General features: G+C 37.1%; 1 protein-coding gene across 2 annotated transcripts in view; it reads left to right on the top strand.

The window, feature by feature from the left end:
- Positions 1-22,948, top strand: part of PRKAR2B (protein kinase cAMP-dependent type II regulatory subunit beta) — a 59,233-nt gene extending 36,285 nt beyond the window's left edge. For both annotated transcript variants that reach the window (XM_026868531.1, XM_026868530.1), the window contains exons 3-11: positions 661-713; positions 1,866-1,949; positions 14,338-14,444; positions 15,970-16,123; positions 17,382-17,483; positions 18,082-18,156; positions 18,918-18,983; positions 19,152-19,290; positions 20,793-22,948. In XM_026868531.1, coding sequence (XP_026724332.1) covers positions 661-713; positions 1,866-1,949; positions 14,338-14,444; positions 15,970-16,123; positions 17,382-17,483; positions 18,082-18,156; positions 18,918-18,983; positions 19,152-19,290; positions 20,793-20,926 — 914 coding nt within the window. In that variant the 3' untranslated portion in view covers positions 20,927-22,948. The remainder of the gene's footprint in view (positions 1-660; positions 714-1,865; positions 1,950-14,337; positions 14,445-15,969; positions 16,124-17,381; positions 17,484-18,081; positions 18,157-18,917; positions 18,984-19,151; positions 19,291-20,792) is intronic.
- Positions 22,949-24,186: the final 1,238 nt, after the last annotated feature.

Raw genomic sequence — 24,186 nt, 5'->3', positions numbered from 1 at the left:
TGTATGGAGTAATTCATCTGTTGTACTCAGTACTCTGCTCAGCTCAAAGTACTGGGTCCAATTTTGAGCATCACACTTCAATAAAGATAGGGCTAATTGGAGGGAGTGTGGAGAATAGTAGTGAGGATAGTTAGCTGAAAAACATGACTTGTAAGGAAAGAATTCAAGAAGCAGAATTATTTACCCTAAAAAGTAAAAGACGGATAGGAGAGAAAAATTTTCAAGTATGTAAATAAAAAAACAAAACACAAACAAAAAACCAGCCAACCAACCAACCAACAAACCCCAAACCACTTTGAAGTTACACAGATGCATCCAATACGGATAGCTTAAATTCTATCAAAGTACTAATTTACACAGCAGAAAAAAAAAATCTGATAGTAAGGTAAGACCACTTAGAACAGGCTGGATGAGAAATTTGTAAGTATATTTATTAGAGGTCTTTTAAAATACAGAAAACATGTCCAAAAATGATACAAGTGCAGCTTTGTTTCAGTGGCAGTTTGGAGATGACCTGCTATGGATCCTGTCAGCAGTACATTCTCTGATTCCCTACTGAGTGTGTTACATTACTGTGCCACACAATGCATTTTCTGTTTTGTGAATGTTGTGAAACATTATTGTACTTTGAATTAAGATGATACCTTTTTTTTATTTCAGTATGTGCAGAAGCTTACAATCCTGATGAGGAAGAGGACGACACAGAATCTAGGGTATTTAATGCTTTGAGTCAAATACTTACTTTTTTGGTTCTTGGGCATTAAATTTAGGAAGAAAATAGGGCTGATTATGTAAATTATGTAACCAGTATTACCATTGCTTTCCAAAAGGATTCTTATTGTAATGTACTTTAATAATCTATGGGTTTTCATGTTAAAAGAACATGTTAAAATTCTCTGTAATAGTCATCCATGTATGATCTGATGTGAGTGTTATTCTATACCACACCTTTGATACATGCTCTGTTAAGGAAAAATTTTGTGCAATTATATTTTCCCAGAGAGTGCCTGCTCCTGAAAGTATTTATTCGGTATCCTCGTAATCTTGCAGGAATTTCCTCAATATTCTAGTATTTTTCATAAAGCAGAAAAAGATAAATTGTAAAATTGTTAAGATTTTGAAATGTACAATGCAATACCTAATGAACTGTATTTATTTCTTATGTCACCCTTTAAAGGCATTTGCTTAAGTTTTAATATAAAAGAATAAGAATAATAAGCATAAGAATGACTTTTAAGACAAGTTTAAATGTTTGTATTCTACCTAATTTCTAGTTTGTAAAACTGTCAAAAAGGTTATGCTATAGTATCACAGCTTTGAAACCTAGCATGCCTTTTTAAGCATATGCGTTGAATGAACAGCTTAACTTGATTGATACTCACATTAACCAGGCATCGGTAATTTAGTAAATCTCTGGCTCACACAGATAGTGTCAAGTCTGTTGTTTACTCTGTGAAACTTCTGATATAAATTTAACACAGATACTATTTCACAAAATATTCTTTAGGAAGTTGTCATGGCAAATGGCTAAATGTAACAGTGGTGCTTTTTATAAAACATGCATGCTTAGAGAGTAGTAATGTTTATGCAGCAATATTTGAGATAAAGGTATCCAGAATGGCTTGCAGAAATGAACTGGATTCTACAAATGTGAAGATCTTGTTAGCTTAAATACAGCAGTGCTAATGCTAGGGTGATACATTATTGAGTGTTTGTTCAAATCCTTAAGGTTTTGAAATGGAAGTGTTTGGAATGAAACATGGCCAAAATATTGGATAAAATGCTTAACTTAATTAGCCCAGTCCTTCAGCTAGTGCTGCTATATGATATAACCACTTTAAAGGTTTTTCCATTATATCCCCCAGATTATTCACCCTAAAACAGATGATCAAAGAAACAGACTGCAGGAGGCATGCAAGGACATTCTTCTTTTTAAGAACCTAGATCCGGTAAGAGACTCTTTGTAACGAACAACACTTAGCAGTTCGGCTAAGAATTAATTCTTTTGAACTTTTGAACAGAAGTTTACAGATTTGACTTCTGTAAGCTCTTATGTATGCTTTCTTGACCATTTCATAAACTCCAGAAGTGTCATTTTTATAACTGATACATCCTATATAAAGAGCCTTTTGTTCACCACCATGAATGATAGTCTTGAAGTACATTAATATGAATGTAGATATTAATATGATTGTAAAGTATTATATTTTATTTTAAATCTTCTTGCTGTGCACTGATATATATATACATATATTTATATATATATATATGTATAAACTCATCAGTTAATTCGTACGTTTGTTCCTACTAGTTACTTTTTATCATCCAGAAGTGTGCTGAGTGCTCCATCAAAATCTAAAATTACCCCCAAAGCCTACATTTTATCTATAGATGTAATTGAACAAGCAAGTTACGAAATAAAGGGAAAGAGAAAGGCAATAGCAGGGTGTTTACATTATTATTTCACTTAATAAAGATACTGTAAAAATGCCACAGATCGTTTTCTATGCAGATAATTTCCTTCGTTTGCCCATAAAACAATTATGGGCTTTTAAGTAAGCTTAAATTCAGTGAATGAGGGATCTGGATCAGACAAAGGTGATAATGCTACAAAAAAGCACAGGGTTGTTTAAGGGAAAAGGTGAATGTATCAATCAAAACATGCATACTGAGGTTGGGATGACTCACAGCACACCAAATGGTTTCCCAAGAGAATTGATTCAGTGCTGTCAAGGGGAGGGAGTGTGGGGGAAAGGGAAATAATTATGTAGAGTTTTAAGCATGAGAACAAAAAGTTTTAAATTTGATTCAAGAAGGAGCTGATGAAAAGACTAGCCTGCAGCTCTGTTTGGAAGACAGATGCTGTTACAGTGAATGCAGGTTAATTCGTGCTGTGGGTTTCCAGCTCATGCTTTTGCTTGCACAAAGGCTGAGCTCTGACCCTGGATGCCTGTTCCCAGAGAGGCTCTGAGAAGCAGTGAGACACAGATCCCCAGTTTTGCAGAACCCTGGAGTTGGAACTATAGGAGGGCATCAAATGTCTCGAGGTAGGCGCTAATATGTGTGCATTCGTGGGACAGTAGGGATCCTGACACAGAAAATTTCCTAATGCTGTCTGTTTAATGGGTAATTAGCTGTTCTACTGTGCTGGTTCAAGCTAAAGTCACCCAAACATTTGCCCCTTCCACTGCTGAGTTACTTTTCTGTATATCTTCAGGGATACAGAGTGATTTGTGGGCATCTGCTATGGATGTGAAATTGCATTGTTATATGTTTTCCTTACTGTTGCTGTGTCCTGGCTTCCACTTGGCTGGACCATCGTTAGATTAGCCTGCCAATGGCCTTTTGGCAGACCCCTCTTGCTTAGCCTCTGAGCATTTCTCTCTTAGGAACCCTGTGACCCACCAGATTATCGTGTGACCTAGAATCTGCTTGTGATGTTCATTTTGAGCTGCTGCTTTCCTGATTCTGGCTTTACAGAGTTTCTTGGTAGTATCTGCTTATAGTATCAATCCTCTGGATGAGATCTGCTTTCCATTCCAGTGAGAACTAGATCTTCTGTCTAAATAGTCATCAGCCACTTGGTCTGCAGGACAGGCTTTGCATCAGCTATATTGTAATGTTGTGAGGACGTAGAGCATTAAACTGTTCCAGGGTGGGCATTTGATATAACTCTTCAAAGAAATACTGAGGGAATGCTTCCCCTGTTTGTGGAGGTCTTCTCAGGACTGTGCTGCTGTCTGGATACCACAACTCCTTGATATTTTGAACTCCTTTTTTACTTTCTGCTTCTGAATCAGTCACTTGTAATCGCTAATAGTTCCCACAGTCTATTCCAGGTGTTTAGTAGAAGACTTCTTAGCTGGTCCCCCCTTTGTGGTGCTGTGCAATCCAAAGCCTTGAAATCCAATCCTGGGATCTCCCAAGTCTTATTTACCCCCCTTTGCTCAGATTGTCTGGCAGATTAAGAACAATTCCTTCTGCTTTAAATCCTTCACAGAGAGCATTCTGGAAAGTTGAGTAAGATGATTTTTGTAAAGGAATTTTTCATTATAATAACTTCATTCATAAGATGCATTACAAAGCTACTGAGCTCTGAAGATAGCAAGGGTATTAAAATGTAGCCTTCTCCTGACTGTCTTGCTCCTTCTGTGGAGCCACAACCTGTAGTCTCTGAGGGCCCTCTCCCACTCCTCTTGTTCTTCTGTTAGGCAGTGACTCGAGTTCTGCCACTGTAGTTGCAGTAATATAAATGCTTCTATCCCACTTTCTTCTTTACCTCTGTTTCTCCACCCTGAGTACAAACGCACGTGGTGCCAGCTGCTGCAGTTCGCTCTCTGGTGTATTAGCAAAAACTCCATCTTGGAGAGACATAATATCTTCAGCTGCTAAACCTAAAGTTTCTGGAACAGAAGTTAAGCTGTGTATTGACAGCGTCTCCTACTCCCACTGCTTTTTTTTTCTTGCATTGAACTTCAGCCTCTTCCTGCTATAGTCTGCATATGAAAAACATGCTTTCAGAGGTCAGTGAGTTAGAGGGGAATAGACAATGTAAAGTGCTTAATGGCTTTTCCCTGATGGCCTTTTAGTAAGGTGTCAAACACCATTCCTAAATAGGCCACCAGTCTGAAATACAGTATAACTACATGTCTTACAGCATGATCAGAATTGCGTTCAGTACATAATGCTAAATGTAGTTCACATTTTCTTAAATCCTGCCCTATCACTGTGTTTTAATTTAAGTGGAATGGTAAGATAAGGGTCTCATTAAAGCAGAAGTTGCAGTAGTTAGGAGGTGACTTATGGTGCTGCTCAGCATTTTAATTAAAGAGTCCGTCTGAACAGACAAGAGCCTTCACATAAAAGTGAAAAACAGTAGAACCATTTGGATATGAGAATAAATGAGAGAGAGGAGAAAAAGATAACCTTCAGACTTTGAGACAATTTAAGACTTTCTAAACACACACAACTCTTTCTTGAGCCTGCACTTACCTGATAGCAGTTTTTGAATATCAGAAAGTTAAACTTACGGAGAAGTATTTTTAAATATCAATATTTCACATACTGCCTCTGATTGAAAATATATCATAGTATAAAGGAACACCAGTTCTGGTGCAGTTCCTTGAGCAGTACTCTACGTTTTAAAGGCCAACTCTTATAAATTCCTTAAAATCTGTGAAGTTACCTAAATTTTCTTGAAATGTTCTTTAACTTTGTGGATTGATGAGGATGTGACCAGTCAACTAATGTCAGTTCAGCAAGGTACTCCTGAGTTAACGCCATTAAATAAAAAGTACTTTTAAAGAATTGACATGTTAGCATTCTTGCCACCTTTCTGGGGTCTTAATCACTTCCCCTCTGAATGCTGTAACTCAGTTTTAGCTAGTGTATAACAGTATTGAAAAAAATATTGGAACAGAGGAGTATAGATTGAAACATGCATGTGCAACAAGATGAGGGAAAAAGGTTTCTGCAGAGCTCTTTGGCTACTCTTTAGATTACCAGATCAGGAAAGAATCAAGAGAAATTTCAGGAGCAGAACGGTGTGGATGAGTGAATTAGAAGAGAGAAAGGTGCATTGAGATTTTTGTTTTCCTCTCCATATGCTGTTAATCTAACCTATGTTATATTAACTCATTCCTCTTCTAAAGCTCCTCTTCCTATTCTTCTTCCCAGAAAAACCTCTTCCTATTAAACCACAGTATTTATTGTTCCTCTCAATTGCCTGCCACACCATTGCCAGAAATCCTCATATGACTTTATTCTCCCAGTATTCCATGGTGTACCTGGATGCTTGCTCTACATGCATGCACAAAGCATGTCACCACACGTCCTTCATGCTCCAGATGCTGGAGGTTACTGGAAGTGGAATCAGAAGCTGCATGTCCTCTTTCCTTTCCACTTTCACTGTCTGTAAGCAGGCAAGGAGAAAACAAGATGATGATCAGATGCCTTGGGCCATTACTGAGGATAAGGCCCAAGTCGCTGTTACTGGAATTTGTCTCTGTTCAGACTAATAGCTTTTTTATCATTGGAAGGAATAGCAGCAGCAACAGCTCATCTAGTGTCCAGGGCAGCCTTCTATACTTCATTTTTACAATGCAACTCAGGGAAGTATTCATTTGGTTTTGTCTTTTAAGAGGAAATTTTGCTGGGGCTGATTAACAACAGGCTATTTGGTTTGGCTGTTATGGCCCATAGGCCAGCAGTTAAAAAAACCCATGAGCCTATTAGAATAACAGGGTGGCTCAAGTGACTGGTACCATCAAAGCTGTGCTGCACCTTGCACTTAAAGTTTGAATCCTTTCTTTTGCAGAAATTCACAGGCAGTGTTAGATCATCTGTTCTGTTTTAGGGAAATTTTATTTTGGGGAGCTTTGTCCTGCTAATGTTTGTAGAACATATTTCAAATAGGTCTTGACCCTTTTCTATAAGGTAATATATATTATACGTATTCTTCACAGAATCCTCTAGGTTGGAAAAGACCTTGAAGATCATCCAGTCCAACTATTAACCTAACACTGACAGTTCCCAACTTCACCAGATCCCTCAGCGCTATGTCAGTCCAACTCTTAAACCCCTCCAGGGATGGGGACTCCACCACCTCCCTGGGCAGCCCATTCCAACACCTAACAACCCCTTCTGGAAAGAAATGCTTCCTAATATCTAGTCTAAACCTTCCCTGGTGCAACTTGAGGCCATTCCCTCTTGTCCTATCACTTGTTACTTGGTTAAAGAGACTCAACCCCAGCTCTCTGCACCCTCCTTTCAGGGAGCTGTAGAGGGCGATGAGGTCTCCCCTCAGCCTCCTCTTCTCCAGACTAAACTCCCCCAGTTCCCTCAGCCGCTCCCCGTATGATCTGTGCTCCAGACCCTGCACCAGCTCCGTTGCCCTTCTCTGGACACGCTCGAGTCATTCAATGTCCTTTTTGTAGTGAGGGGCCCAAATCTGAACACAGGAATCGAGGGGCGGCCTCACCAGTGCCGAGTACAGGGGTCAGATCCCTTCCCTGTCCCTGCTGGCCACGCTAGTGCTGACACAAGCCAGGATGCCATTGGCCTTCTTGGCCACCTGGGCACACTGCTGGCTCCTCTTCAGCCAGCTGTCAATCATCCCCCCAGGTCCCTCTCTGACTGGCAGCTCTCCAGCCACTCCTCCCCAAGCCTGTAGCGCTGCTGGGGGTTGTTGTGGCCCAAGGGCAGCCCCCGACATTTGCCCTTATTGAAACTCCCCCAGTTGGGCTCAGCCCATGGCTCCAGCCTGTCCAGGTCTCTCTGCAGAGCCTCCCCACCCTCGAGCAGATCAACACTCCCACCCAACTGGGTGTCAGCTGCAAACTGACTGAGGGTGCACTCAATCCCCTCGTTCTACATCATCAATAAAGATGTTAAACAGGAGTAGCCCCAAAACCGAGCCCTGGGGGACACCACTTGTGACCAGCCGCCAACTGGATTTAACTCCGTTCACCACAACTCTTTGGGCCCGGCCATCCAGACAGTTTTTAACCCAGCGAAGTGTGTGCCCATCCAAGCCTCGAGCAGCCAGTTTCACCAGGAGAATGGTGTGGTAAATGGTGTCAAAGGCCTTACTGAAGTCAAGGTAGACAACATCCACAGCCTTTCTCTTCACAAATATGCAAGAGCAATTTCTGGGCATATTGCCACTCATGCACCTGGGGAATTATTGTAAGAGAGCACAAATATTGATTAATCAATTAGAATTGATTAACTTGAAGGAAGATGAAACAAAGCATAATGCAGCTGTGTTTCATGAATAGTGGACTCCTTTATAATTAAGACCAAAGCATTCCTTGAAAAGTGCTACCAACAGAAGATTCTCATAATGCTCATATGTTCTCAAAAATTTTGGTGAAGAATTAGGACTACAGATGTTGGAGCAATCAGTGGGAATACATACATATATATATATATATATATATATATATATATATATATGAAGAGCCCAGAATGCCTGGACATGTTAATGCTCTGCCCTCTTGAATGCCACAAAATTCTTTGCAAACTAATGTGTTCCCAAGTAAATAGAACCACACTTAATCCTTTTTTTTCCTAAGGCAAGATTAATACTTACATCAGATCCAGCAAACAGGGATACTCTTCGCCTTGCCTATTGTATCAGAAATAGTGGGACTAGTAGAACTAGGGAAGTGATCTTCCCCCTCTACTCAGCACTGGTGAGGCTGCACCTTCAGTTTTGGGCCCTCACTACAAGAAAACCATTAAGATGTGTCCAAAGAGCTGGTGAAGGGTCTAGAGCACAAGTCTTATGAGCAGCTGAGGGAACTGGGGTTGTTCAGTCTAGAGAAAAGGAGGCTGAGGGCAGACCTTATCTCCCTCTACTGCTACCTGAAAGGAGGCTGTAGTGAGGTGGTTATGGTCAGGTAACAAGTGGTAGGATGAGAGGAGATGGCCTCAAGTTGCGCCAGGAGAGGTTTAGACTGAATATTAGGAAAAATTTCTTGACTGAAAGGGTTGTGAAGCATTGGAACAGGCTACCCAGGGAAGTTGTTGAGTTGCCATCCCTGGAGGTATTTAAAAGATGTGTAGATGTGGTGCTTAGGGACATGGTTTAGTGCTGGACTTGGCAATGTTAGGTTAATGGTTGGACTCAATGATCTTAAAGGTCTTTTCCAACCTAAACAATTCTATGATTCTCTAATTAGTTATTGAAGATGTTCTACAAAACAACTGCCCAATGGAAGTACCTTCATATTTGGCTTAAGAATTTTGGAAACAATTTGCAACTCTGAATTACTTCTGCTTTTTTTTTACCAAACTGCTGAAAAGAACCAACCAACTTGCTTAAAAGCCTAGTAAGAAAATATAAAAAGTGTCACTGAGCCAGACTGATGAGCATGTGGATGATATTTGAGAGCAGAATAGTAATTTAACATATAACTGTGTGGAGGAAGGTTAAGGTACATTCTCAAGGAAAGTAATATTGCTTGGAAAGATTATACATTGAAATACAAATTAGATTCTTTGATAGTGAAGAAATAAATGCCTTTTGATTAGTTTACAAGTGAGTATTACACAAGGGAGCTAAACATTTTGAATTGGATCAGTGTTGGTATATCAGAGTTCTAAGGGAGTATATATATGTACATGGTTTTGTTCTGAAAAACAGATGTGGAGAGCTGTAGACAAGAATTCTGTAATTTAGTCTTCCTCCTCAAGGTCCTGACTTGTTGATTAAGAATTCCTTTTCTTCCCATGGTTTCCTCACCTATGTTTCGATAACTTTTTCTTGCTCTTTTTTGCCCCTCCCTGGCCCCCCTCCTGTTCTAGTATTCTGTCTGCTTCATTACCTTCTTAATACCGTGCTGAGCATTAATTTGTTGGTATTTCATAATGCTCAAAATGAGGATAAGGTGGCCAACTTGGGCTGTTTGGTAAAATGGTTGTAAAGATGAAGAATAAAGTGGTTGATGAATTCAGTTAGGGGCAATAGAACCACTGTGGATTCACTTTGCTCATATGATAGTCTTATAGTTGTGTGTCAGAACATTTTTACATAATTTTTACAAGTCATATGAGATAGGCAAGTCTTATTACTACTATTGTACTGAAGTGCAAGTTAATCTCATGCCTGCTTAGATTGTGCAGGATGTTTAGGATCTAAAAGGGGAATTAACTGAGATTTCCTGTCTACTAGGGAGCAATCCAGCAACACCCTCATCCTTCTTTTGGGGGATTCCCAAAGCATATATAATCCCAGCACACTATGCGGTACTTTTGGGATTTACTGCACCTGGTTTAATAGCTAGAGTTTACCAGCTCCTGTCAAATGTCAGATTAAGATTGTCTCGAGTTTTCTCAGAAGTTGCATTATTTAATTGTACAAATGTAGCTGTGCCTTCTATCTCCTGAATACCTTTTCTTAAATAGTGGGGAAGGACATTTTTCAGAAGTTACTTTTTATATTTGTCATTGTCATGGCTTCCAGTGACGACTGTGTCATTTTATCTACAGTGCCTTCTTAGATTCAGAATGGGTAGCACTTTGTCAAACAGCAAACATTTGTATCAGCAATTTAAACATTGATGCTTCTTGGAAGCCCCAGTGTTTGAGTGGTTAAGCATGGAGAACTTTGTTTTACAAAATAGCTCACAGTAAATTTACAAATTAATATTAAGACAATACGTACCCGGCACAGTGGTAGCAAATCACTTGGTAGTCTGGCAGTAAAAATTGCTATTGGCATTTGGGAAGGGCATGTCATGGTCTACCAGCTCTCCTGAATGAATCAAAAGCTGTCTTGCAAGGACAGACAAGTGACTGGATTTTTAATCTGTGTGAAATGTACACTAAATAAAATGCAGTTTTAATTATCTTCAGTGTCCATTATCTAACTGATTTTTTTTTTTTTTTCCCCAAGGAATTGTCTTCAGATGTAATTGCCATGTTTGTTTTGTTGATTTGAAAGAAATTGAGGCTAACATACTGTTTTCAAATAATGCAACATGCATCTGGAGGATGGTACTTTATGTGATACAAAGTATATGTTAGGAGAGTTGTGAGTGATTATTTGCAGATTTTCATTTGACCTGGCAAGAAGGATGGAATCAGACACTGTTCCAGGGGGTTGCCCTTGGTAAACCAGTTATCATTCTTGTCTGGGGCTTTGTTCTTCTGAATCTCATATAATGTCTTTTGTTTGGAACTGATTGTAAACATGCACAAAATTTTGTACATTTCATATATGAAATGGCAATACATTAACCTTACACACATCTTACCTATGCATGGGTATCATCACAGGCCTAGATTCATAAAGGTACCTGGTATCCCAGTTGCATTTTAGGCACAGTAAAGTATTTCCTAACCTGTAATAGTCATTCATAAAGCCTCTGCTTAGGTGCTATGCTGTTCATAGGCACCATCATAAGTACCAGAGGTATTTTTTGATATTAAAGTTCTGCTTCTATGCTAAAGGTTCATGTGTCTACCATGGGACAAAGGGGGGAAGAGGGAGCAACTTTTTGTGACAAGTGTGTAGTGTTTAGACTACTTAGCACATGAAGACTGTGAGGGAGCATCAGACTCCTAGTGAAATGTTGATTAAGAACATCTGTGTAGCTGCTGTTGATGAGAGAGAGCTCACAGGAGCACAGCAGAGGACAAACTAGCAGAGACTTTGTAGTTGAGGTAGTTTGAGCAGATGGAAGTTTGAAGGGGAACTGGAAACTGCGCCAGACAGTGTGAGACTGCTAGCACTGGTGCAATGACAGTGATGATGTGCCACAGGGAGTGCTCCCCAGCACCAGCTGAACCAGCCAACCATGGCACATCTAGAGGTTTAAACCCGGATCCAGAGGTACAAAGTGACCATCTTTGTCTCAGGCTGCTGGGAGTGAGTGTCAGGTATCTCTCCTGAAGGCTGGGGGGCAGTGGTGGCTTCCCCTATGGGATATGTGCTGTGGCCAGAGTGCTGAGCTGCCAGCTGAAGGAACTGAAGAAGGACATGAGAAAGACTGCATAGCATCAGGCAGGACAAACAGGAGCTTGACAGCACCTTTTAAGGGTCCACCAAAGAGATAAGAGTGCTTTTCTACAGCAGATGGAGGCACCAATCTGTTGACCAGCCTTGCTCTCAAGTGGTGCTGTGACAGAATCAAGACAACACACACAAGCTGAAATGCAAAAAAAAAAAAAAATCTGTTTAAGAAACTCCTTTTTACTGTGAGGGTGGTCAAATGCTTGAACAGGTTGCCCAGGGAGGTTGTGGAGTTGATTTACATGTTTTGGGACTAAAGAGCTAAGAATATCTGCTAACTGTTTTTAACTAGTTGTCACAGTCACATTCCCTTCATATTAAATGTTTTCTTAATTCAGTAGTTTGAAGGCTTTAATTACAGGGAAAAATATCATTTGATTGACTAGAAATACAGATTTTGTTTACCGGAAGATTAAGAAGGATGCCTAAAGGCAGAGTTTGACTGACTGCAGTAGCTTATTTTGAAACTTTCTATTCTTGTCACCTTTATTCAGTTCAGTAGTTGGTAACAACAAACTAGATCATAAAACGTTCTCTGTCCCTGAGGCCATGCCATGCAATATGACATACATTACGTACAGCTAAACTCTCTTGCACCTTCCTTGCCTCATAACCGCACTAAACCAAGCACCTAACCAGGGTGGTTTTATGTTTACTGGGAAGAAGCCCTGGCTCAAGCATTCCTCCAAGTCATGACCAGGGTTTGTCAGTAGGAGTGATAGTTGGCATGTGCTGAAACTGTACCAGCTGTTCTGACAATTGCACCAAGAGCAAACCAGCTCAGACCATATCATGTCAGTGCCTGAGTTCATCCCCTGGTCCTGTTGAGTTTGTACTTCTTAGTTGTAGTCTCTGATTCTGACTGATCTAAATATGCAAAAGTACTTTCCTAGCACAGTTCATTTAAGTTGGTATAAAACTAGGGTAGTACCTTGGTCTGAGTAAGAGAGGGAAAAACCCCATATCATCTCCACTTTAGGTGATATGAGAGGATATATCATGCTGGCTGATGCAGATAAAGAAGCTAATGCTCCTTTGCAGTCTTGCCTCCCAGCAGTTAAATCCACACTCGAAGCAAGGGTGACTGAGACAGTAATGACGACTGTAACTATGGCGTAATTATTCACTTGTCTGTGGCTTCAAATGCTTTAGACAATTAACTGACATTAGGTCAGTTTTGCAGATTCTTGTAGGAGTTCCTTTTAGTTTACATAGGGAGAACTGAAAAGACTGAAGTAATATTACCTATCAATTTAAGCATGAAAGTTTTAAAAATGCAACTCCTGTACCAACTTTTCGGTCTCTCCCAACGGCACACACACACTTTTCTCTTCCTCTGAAATGAAGTACAGCCCATTCACTGATAGTAAACTGATCCTTCTTTTTTGCAAATACATCCTGTCCATACTAAAGAGAGTACTAAATAGTGACACAGTTAAATGATTACTTGCTAGCCTAGGTTAGCCGCACGATGTCTTACTGTAATTTGTGATGATCAGCTGTACTGAGGATGGATGCTGCCATTCTTTTGTTCTTTTTGCCTCCACACAGTGAACTCTGTGAAATAAAATTGTATTTAGCTTCCACTTTTTAAAAAGGCTGGGATAACATGATACTGCTGATATTTTTAAAAGCTTTGAGTAAGTGAAGAAATTCAACAGAATGAGGATGGAATTCATTCCACCTAATTTTATCTGTCTAAAAATTGTGTCTGTGAGTTACAGTAGATCTCTATCATGAGAGGCAAGAAAGGGGAATCTCTAGAGAATGATTCTGAAATATCTAGTGTGGTTATCTCTGAGGGCTGCAGAAGGACTCTCGAGGACTGTCTTCTTTGGAAAAGCAAATGCCATCTTTTGATGGCTGGAAATGCTGTGAACTGAACCTTTGTAAAATGCGTGGGGATCTAAATCTACAGGCTTTTCCCTAGCATGATTGTCACTAGAATCTGCTTGTTCCAGTATGATACATACTTAATAAGTTTCAAAAACTAGAGGACAATTTTGTATTTATTATCAGAATTTCAGGCATATTACTGGATAGATTGAAAATAAAATTTAAATTTTTAAGTTATCTTTAGAACTCATATTTTTAATCCACAGTCAGCTCTCTTCGGGTTTTTTAGATGTGAATGGTTAAATTTTAGCAGATTTACACCAAACAAGATAAACTATGTGATTAGTGATTTGGTTTTGTTACTAGACAGTCATAATTCAGATGATGACATTTTGCTAGTCTGTTAATATTTCTCTCTAAACATTTGTATTGCATTCAAATTAACAAAGTAGTTTTATAGCTGTGTATGAGCCCAGCATTACCTTAATCAAAGCACTGCAGACCTTTTGGTTACATCTATCCCACCATTGTGCTGGCATTGTATAATTTAGTTTTTCAAAATACTTTATAATTATTTTGAAACTTTAAATTCTATAAAATAGTTCTAAAGACAAAAAAACAGGTAAGTGTATTGTTTGCAGTAAGGGATACATTTTTTTTTCTTTTAACTGTATAATGTCACACAGTTGTGAAGGGTGAGATTCTGTCTTCAGATGCTTATGAGCAATTTATGTTGCAGACAAGATCTGTATTATCATTGGCAGGGACAAGAAGGGAAGCTGGGCTCTGAACACTGGAAGAGGAAAAAGCTAACACTGAACACAAAATTGTCTTTCTGATTGATCCATGCATTTCTGTAGCATGAATATTTTCCATCCATGAACATTTTTTATTTGCATATTGGGAGGCTGAACAGTTAAATTCAAGTAAAATGTTAAAAGCAGATTATAATTTCTTGTCTTTGTCTGTGTTCTTTTAAATAGGAACAGATGTCTCAGGTGTTAGATGCAATGTTTGAAAAGCTGGTTGAAGGAGGGGAACATGTCATTGATCAAGGGGATGATGGTGACAACTTCTACGTCATTGATAGGTGAATTCCTATGTCTTATCACAGCACAAAGTATTATGCAAAAGTCCATTGAGAAAAATCTATTTCTCTACATACTTCTATTTAGCTCTGACATATGTTTGCATGGGAGAAAGAAAAAACAACACATGTTGAATTAGTACAGTTCTGTCTGAGCTACAGGGAGTGGTTTTTGAAATGAGGCAGATTTTTCATATGGAAATATGTCCCTGTCCTCTTTATGAATTGCTAGATCCCAAAGGCATGTCCTATGATGAGTGACTAAGGACTTTGAGCTTGTCTAGTTTGGAGAAAAGGAGGCTGAGGAGTCACCTCATTGCTCTCTACATCTTCCTGAGGACGGGAAGTGGAGAGTGAGGTGCTGAGCTTTTGTCCCTGGTATCCAGTGAGAGAACAAATAGGAATGGTTTAAAGCTGCACCAGGAGAGGTTTAGACTGGATGGTAGGAACCATTTCTCTATCAAAATGGTAGTCAAACACTGGAAAAGCCTTCCTAGAGAGTTGGTTGATGCTCTCCAATCCTGTCAGTGTTTCAAAGGCATTTGGATAATGCCCTTAACACGCTTTAGCTTTTGGTTAGCCCTGAAGTGGTCAGGCAGTTGGACGAGATGACCACTGTACGTCCCTTCCAACTGAAATATTCAGTCAGAAGATTGTAGAAGTATGTCATGATTCTTTTCTGAAGAGTCAATGTTTTTCAGCTTTGTGAGGTTACACTTTGTCATCTCTTATCCAAAAAGCTGCAGGGAGTTCACAGTATTCTGTCAGCCTTGCAGTTTTTAGGTGCAGTGAATCACTTCTAAGTCCCTTATCAATGAAATCATTGTACAGATTTTTGCATTACATTCACATGATTTATCAACACGTACTATACAAATACTCAGCGCTGAACAAAATAATGGCTCAGCATCAATGGGAATGGCTATGTCATGTTTTACAAGATACCAGATTTTACTGCATTCCTAAAGCAAAAAAATTACTAATTTAATGATGGGGAAAAGAAATCCACAACATATTACATAAATATATATCTCTATTTCATCATCTTATGTTGCTTTTCATATACATTTCTTGGTTTTTGCATCTCCTCTATTTATTACAGTATAAATTACTTCTTTAAAATATTTTAAATGTTAAATAACTTTCATTATTATTTTTGTGATCATATAGCAATTTTTGCAAAGACTTGTTACATTTGTATTTAATGTGCTTAAAATGAAATTAAGAAACAGATTTTGATTAATTTTTTATTAGTTCTGGGGATCAATAGATCACTTTACACCCAGTCTATCTTTAAACTGCATTAATGTAAAAACTAATAACCGTATCCTTCCCTTTAAAAAGGAACTACTTTTATTATTTATGGAAGTAATTGAGATGTCTCTGCAAGATGTTTAATAAACAAGCAAATGTATGTTTCAAATGCTTTCTCTTTGGAATTCATGCAATGAAAAAAACATTCTGAGAGGCTGCTTAGCAAAGATGAGGACTCAATTCTACTCACTGTATTTATATATTTTATTAACAGAGGTACATATGATATTTATGTAAAATGTGACGGTGTTGGGAGGTGTGTTGGAACCTATGATAACCGAGGAAGTTTTGGTGAGTTGGCCTTAATGTACAATACACCCAGAGCAGCTACAATTATAGCTACCTCTCCTGGTGCCATCTGGGGTTTGGTAAGTGAAATACTTGTTTTAAGATATTACTTGTTTTAAATACTTCATGTAAATGGCACTGGTATGCTATATCAGCATTTAAAAAATGAATTATAATTGAAGAAAGTTTAATTTTAAAAATTGAGAACTCCCAACACAATAGTGTCTTTTTCCAGAATCTGCAGAAGCAAACCTGAGGTTAAAGAAAACACTGAGTTTTTAAAAAATCTTTGTTCTCTTTTAATGATAATTTTCCAAGTTGCAAACCACTTGACAATTACTTAAGACACATATATAAAATGTTTTTGCTCATCTTGATAGGAAATACCTTTGGTTCCAGAGTTAAATTCGAATATTAGGTTATTTATCACTGTTATACTATCTGGATCTTTGGCAACAGTAATATAATTTATCAAAAGAGTAAAACCAGGATAGCCATCTTCTTCGAGATGTACATATCAATCTAATGACTGATCCCAACAATAACATTTTCCTGTAGAAGTGAAACACATGGGTTTGCACCAACTTAATCCATATGACTTTTGGGCTCATGGCAGAGTTTGGGACACTAGAGGAATGGCTTTAAATTGGATTGGGTTGTACAGGCCCCAAGTCCCACCTGTAGCAGCAAAGGCTTGGAAAGCATTTCAGCTCTGTCTGTCACCAGGACACAGTCATATGATGTTAAGAGAAGAAAACCGCATACGTGTAGTTTTTCCATCTGTCTGCTTCACTTGGATTGCCAAATGCTAAGGAATGTCCAGTTGGCTGTTTAGGGCAGCAGTGAATCATGTTCTGCTGAAACAGCAGAAAGTGGACTGCGACCTAAGGCCCAGATCCATGTATTTTGGTTTTGTTTGTACAATAATATAAAAACCTCTTTGAGTACATATCAATATGTATGAGACCTCAGGATAATGAATAAACTTTGTAAATTAAATATTGAGGATTCCTTAAAGATCTTAAATTACCCACTCAGCATTCATTGTGTAGCCAACCTGTTTAGTGTAAACTCTCTACCCTCTGTATGTGAACGCTATATGATTTCTCTGCCTGCTTTTGACATGAATCATATCAGGAGCTTAACTTTGAGGAGCTCTTTATCGACCTCTAGAGGAATCTTTCTCAACTGACTGTATGGAAGGACTATGCAGCTAGCTTGATGGATACATTGAGTGACTAAAATTGGTTAATTTTAACATGTTCAGACATTTCTAAAGTATCTTCTACCACAGACATATTTTCAGTTAATAAACTCTTTCTCATTTTGTGTTTACAGGACAGGGTAACATTCCGAAGAATCATTGTAAAAAATAATGCCAAAAAGAGAAGAATGTATGAAAATTTCATTGAGTCATTGCCATTCCTTAAATCTTTAGAAGTAAGATTTCTATTGCATTATTTTAATGGCTGTATCAGAGGTACATGATAAGATTCTGATTTTGCACAGCTTAAATTTGGAATTCAACTTTTTTCCACAATAAAATTTTGCATACTTTTGTTTTGAAGACCATATTTTTGTTATTTCTAAATTTTCAGGATATAGAACTATTGTTAATATTGTATTTTAAAAAAACCTAATTTTTTTACTTTTACCTTCATTTTCTTAAGCTTAATTTTACTAGATAATAGCCAATAAAATTAAACTCCTCCTTAGGAAATTTCAGAATATTTTAATTTAACAGTTATATATTTATATGCATGCTTTTCTGAAAATAATTTTTGAAGACTTGGGATATATCGATGTCTTACAAAAATGGAAGGTCTGTCAAAATATCTAGCTGTTAAGACTATAATATACCCTCTGAAACACTATTCAGGAGTTCTTTTTTTAATGATTATCAAAACAGGAAAATAAAGATACTATTTTCTACTCTATACTATTCTATGCAAAGATTCATGAAATATGAAAGGACTTCTTAAATATAATATTGTAATGTTAACCAAATATTTCTTACATTTTCTTTTTTTAAATGAAGGTATCTGAGCGTTTAAAAGTGGTTGACGTGATTGGCACCAAAGTGTACAAAGATGGAGAACAAATAATTGCTCAGGTAGAGTTTATTTCTAGTTTCAGTTTGTCTTTTCCAATAGGTAACAATTATCATGTTATCTATTTACAATACATACTTTAAAACTATGTTTTTCTTTCTCAGATGAAACAAAACCCATGAATCTTGCATCTAAGGAGGTGGTTATTTTGTTTCAGAAGCTAGTTTTTCACTTACAATACTTTGAAAAATAGTCCTCTTCATTGGTATGAATAAAGGAGTCAACATTCTTAGTATACTCAGAAATTCAAACTATATAAAAGAATGTTTGCTTCCAGTAAGGAGCACTGAAGACTTAGCCTTGGTTTTGTTGATAAAATATGATAATCTTTTGAATAAGAAAGCAGAATTAAACTCTTCTGGGTAGGCAACTGAGTTTGTCTTGCCCCAGAATTATTACTGGATGTCAGCTAGCCCTTGGAGACTTTTTATACTGAAAACTCTATACATGAAGTTATTTGGAAGGAATACAAAGGTGCAGAAACAGGAGTAAGGATCCTAAAATCTTCCATAACATTGTTTTTCTCTGCTTTTTTATAAGGCAGTCAGCTATGCCTTTTCATGAAGAGACCTTGCTGTCAGTTCTGTCTAGATGTTTTGATTATGTGCCTTAAGTATGGTTTTCACATTGAAAGTGATTTCTTCTGCCACAGGTATCAAAAAGATGAGCTTCAAGACTCTGGCTGCAAATATCTTAATGTTACCATGAAACTAAAAAGGAAATTTCACATTTCCTGTACTGATTTTATTTTTTTCTTTTACAGGGTGACTTGGCTGATTCTTTCTTCATTGTGGAATCTGGAGAAGTAAGGATTATAATGACACGAAAGGTAAACATCCCCAAAACACAGATTTATTTTATTTTTTTTTTAGATCTTGATGTATTCTAAGTGTTAAACAGTAATACTACCATTGTTACTATTTTTGCTTATGCAATCCTGAGTTCAGCAAATCTCTCATTCTCTGTCTTCCTTTCTTTTTTTAACCTGATATTTCAGGGTAAACAAGATGTAGAAGAGAATGGAGCAGTTGAAATAGCTCGATGCTCAAGAGGACAGTATTTTGGAGAACTTGCTCTTGTAACTAACAAACCACGAGCCGCTTCTGCATTTGCTCTTGGCACTGTCAAATGTTTAGGTATTGTACAATAATATTTTATATTTAATATAAAATGATACATAATATATCTGGTTGTTTTTCTTGTGAACTCTGTCTTTCTCCAGAATATAAGATTTAATTACATTTAAATTTAAGCAGAATATAAGATTTAATTATATTTAACCAAATAAGACTGCTTAAATACATCATCTATTACCATGCATTCCTATTTACATTATTTATCTGCAAAAATTATTTTTGATTGATAACTGGTTTTAAACACAAATTCTCCAATGTTTCTTTGATTGCATGGAAGTAAAAATTGTTTCTGGACAGCACAGAGTATTGCTGCAAACCATTTATAGATATCGAATAAATGTCTAGTGCTCTGCAGAAAAGTAAAGTATTTCCTCAGTAGACTGATTCTCATCCAAGAAATAACTGGTAAAAATTCTGTCCCATTTTATCACCATGACTTAAGCCTTAACAAATTCTTTGTGTTCACCAGCTGTTAATTTGTTAATTCTGTCAGACTGTAGTCTCAGGCACAGGAAAAGCAAAGACCATAGGAGTTGTGCTTATAGACAATCTTTTGCATCTATTGCTTTTCATGGTCTGATGTTTAGCTCCTAAATATTTGCATCTAATTGTGGGAAAACAGTAAAGACTGATTTGGCATTCCTGAATGACAGTTTGATTGCAAAATCAATAACCAAAAAGTTTCCCACTAACTTATAAAGGTATCCTTATATCCAAATACACAAAGATGATCACACAATAAAGATCAATGACAGAGAGGAAAGGATAAGGGGCAATGGTGAGGAAGTGTGTCATTACCCAATATGGGTGAGTCACTAAGATCTCCGGCACTTCCCAAATAGCAGAGGTCTTGAACTTTTCTCAGGAGCCAAGAGACTGCAGGCCACCAGGATGGAAGCTGGTTAAAGTATGAAGTTTCCCTGGCCTATCAGCTAGAACTATAGATGGTAACATTATGTGATCAGGTAAAGAGAATATTCTAGTTGGCTACACATTGACATTGCATGTGAATTACTATCTCCAACTTTTCATACATTTGATGGAAAATAAGTATCTATTACAATTTACACTGGGTGGAAGAAAGTAAAAATAGCAAGGAAAAACACTAAGTTAGACCCCAAATACAGCCAACAACATCTGCAAAGGATGTATTTTTTTTTAAGTCTCAAGGGTCTTAAAACTGTTATTCTGTGGAGGAATCCAGGCCCCTCTAGACTTCTTCAGCAGCTCTTGGGTGACATAAATCTGAATATGAAAATATTTTAAAAATAAGAAATGCGACAAATTCTAAGTTTATTCATGAAGTTTCAAGACAGCAATGTGTTGGTTGATCTTGACTTTGCTATGGTAAATGGTTCTCTTCTGTGCAAAGTATATGCCTCAGTAGTATCTGTCCTGTTATCGTTTAAAATTTTACATTGGAATGTCATAAACACCAAGATTAGTGTCTGCAACTGACGAGCATGTTATATTCTTTCTCTTTCTCTCTCCTTTTATCTTAGTTATGGATGTGCAGGCATTTGAAAGGCTTTTGGGACCTTGTATGGAAATTCTGAAAAGAAACATTGCAAACTATGAAGAGCAGCTAGTTGCTCTGTTTGGAACAAACATGGACATTGCCGATCCCAGTGCATGAGCTAAACATTGGAGCGACAAGATCTGTTATGAGAATATAGCACAGTAGTGGTTTGTCCACTGAGAAATTGTCTCTCTTCCTATAGATGCCAAGCATTTTCTGTGATTTTAAGAGCGGGTTTGGGTTTTTTGTTTTGGGGTTTTTTTTGACTTATTACAGTGGAAATAATAGTAAACAAAACAAGAATTTAATAAATTGTGGATTTGATTTTTGAAAGTGCTTAGCACTGATGGTTCTATCTGTCATTAAGAAGACCCATAGTAGCATAGCACCTTTGAAAAGCAAGTCCTTTAACACAGCATTTCCTTAAAGAGTAGATTACAGAAAATCCACATGCGATAAACTTGTTAAACCAGCTTCTGTTCTTCAAAAAGGTTACAACTTTTCGGGAAAGACTGTTAGTTTGAATGTGATATGTTGAAAGTATTAGTGCACACAAAGTGTTTATATGTATTAATACAGAAGATATACAGTAGATATTACTTTCTGACTATTACAGTTGTCATGATTTTATGTTGCATTTATCACAGATGTAGTGAATCACAAGATTAATCGTAAGATAAAGCATGACAATGCGTTTTGTGTAACGCTCATGACCCAAATCTGATTTTTAACGTTTTGTAATTTGTTTTAAAGTCCTCTTCATTTAATATGTCATGTTTCAGCACGACATTGTAATATCTTATGCAATTTAGAGGACTTGTATATTTTTGCAATAAATTGCATTTTTTATTAGTTACATGTATTCTGTACAGTCTAGAGTGAGGACAGCTGACAAATTAACCTTAATGCTTTAAAAGCAAAGGCATAGGTCATTGTCATGTTCTACCTAATCATACATAACCTATATTGTTTTCCTTCTTCCTTGTTTTATATTTATGCATTTTTCTTCTCTTTTTATTTTAGATCTTTTTTATCTGTTAAATATTTTACCTATTTCAAATTAAATGATTTCTGTATATCTCTCTTCTTGCAGTCTAATCTTAGCTATCAAAGACCGGATTCAATTACTGAAGTGGTTGATACCAAAAGCCATGCTAAACTAAGCTTGTCCTTGAAAAATCCTTATAAGGAAGTAAGAAAAATTTTTTTAATTTAAAAGATCAATACTTCAAAAGCTTTGCACAAGTCTGGAAAGTATGTAGTTGTTAAAGCTAACATGTCCTGCTTTCAAAAACCTGTAGGTCACCAAAAAATATCTTTTTAGTTATAATAGCATGGGATACATTCTGAGACTGAGGAGAGAGAGTATCATCTTAATTAGGAGCACAGGACTCATTGCTTACAAGGGTCTGTGACTGGAAATTTCAGGCACAGTCCAATTTTAATACTGCTTATTGACCTATCTGTTGATGTACATGGAAAGTTAGTGCACATAATGGTAACTGGCAGTAGTTCTGCCAAAATGATACTACAAGAGTTGTAGGAAAGCTGCTTGTGCCCTGTCCCAAACACCTGAATTAGAACATCTTTCCTTCTTAGATAATGACTTTTCTAATGCCATATATTTGTGTATGTTGATGTCATTATGATCCTATAGTTAGTGATATGTTCTGACAATTTATATAATCATACCTGTATATGAAATTATGATTATATAATATTATAACAATATATAATTTATATCATACAGTATGGTATAAATTATAAGTCAGATTCCTAACAAAATACAATCTGGACAAAATGACAAATTTGGGTTTTTTAAAACTTAGAAACCTGGTACGAATAATTGCACATATGATAACTTGCCTTTGTACTTTTGATTTATGGAAAAAAGAGAAGCCTGTTATACTAGAAGGAAATATGAGATAACCAAAATCTACACTCTTGTCATTCTGTATGCTTAATCTCTAAAAGCTACCTATATTTTGCACTAGCTTGATGTGATTAAGAAAAATGCTAGAAATTACTTGTATGGCAGTAAACTACAATCAAGGCCATAAATGCCAGTCACGATATTTTCAATATTGTTGGTTATATTTAAAGTTTCCTTACAATAAACAACACTTTTATATATAAAAACCTATGCTTATTGATATTTTTGTTTTAATTGAATTATCATAAAGTTACAAGTGACCTGTTTATATTCACTTGGTAAAACACTCATAATTGACACTCTCACGTTGATTTTCATAAATGATGTTATGCAGATGCTCTGTCGACTCAGAACAGACAACATGTTGGTGTGGGAATTGTCACAGCTACTTTGTATTTGATGATTTGCTTGTAGTTTATAGCTGGAAAAAAGCTGTGGAGTGACAAATTTAAGATAAACAGAGACTTTGGATTTTCTGAGTCCCAATGTACAGCTTCATGTTTCAGCATATTTACTGTGTTGCTCTTGGGGACTGGATGATTTCTGAATTTCTTTATTGATGAATTCAGGGGGGGTTAACCAACAGTAATAAATTGTTGCTTTGTAAGTTTCATTCAAATCATTATATTCTTCATCACTCAGCACTTGAGATTTATCCTGCATCTATTCATATGTACACTTCAAACATGCCAGTCTGTGTGTCATAAATACGGCAAATGTTCATCCTAAGAAGGAAATTGTACCAAGTCACTGATTTTTAATGACCTTTCAAAAAAAGGCAGATAGTTTTAATAATTTTAAACAATACTCTATCATGTTTACCTGATGAGACTGTATCCATACTTAGATTACCTGATGCTTCTGTTATTAAAGATTTTTATCATCCTTGTTTGTAGTCAGGTCACTAAAGGAATGGGACTTTGGCAATTACTTGGCACAGACATGTTAGTTTGTTTTTCTCCTCTCTCTCCAACCTCACTATTGGTTTATAATTCTGCAGATGATTTAAATGAATTTGACAGATGCTTAAGTTCTAAAGAGGAAAAAAAAAAACCAAACACAATTGCTCCAATGAGTTTGTGGTAGACCCCACTGTGTGAGGAGAGAAGATCCTGAGAAAAATCCTGTAAAGAAGGGCATTCATGGGCTGATGTTAGTAAGCAAAAGAGAATCCACATGGCAGAAAATGTTTACAAATGCCTTAACTGTGGGAAAATAGATTTGACTGCAGTCCTCAGCTGATCACAAGACACAAACCCTGAGGAAAGCAAGCTTCCTTGGTCTTAGTGCTGGTGCTGTTGCTTTTTAAAAGTCATTTGTTTGTGTTTCATGAGATTTCATTCAAGTTCATCTGGAAGATAACACTTCTGAAATCATTCCCTTCTGGATCTCCTGTTTGAAGTCCAGAAGTGACCAATTGCAGAAGTCCTGGGGCAAAGCTGTG

The sequence above is a fragment of the Athene cunicularia genome, assembly GCF_003259725.1.
Source record: "Athene cunicularia isolate RWA chromosome 1 unlocalized genomic scaffold, athCun1 chr1_part2, whole genome shotgun sequence".
Taxonomy (NCBI): domain Eukaryota; kingdom Metazoa; phylum Chordata; class Aves; order Strigiformes; family Strigidae; genus Athene; species Athene cunicularia.
Note: the sequence above shows the minus strand (reverse complement) of the source record. Positions and strands in the feature narration are given on the sequence as shown.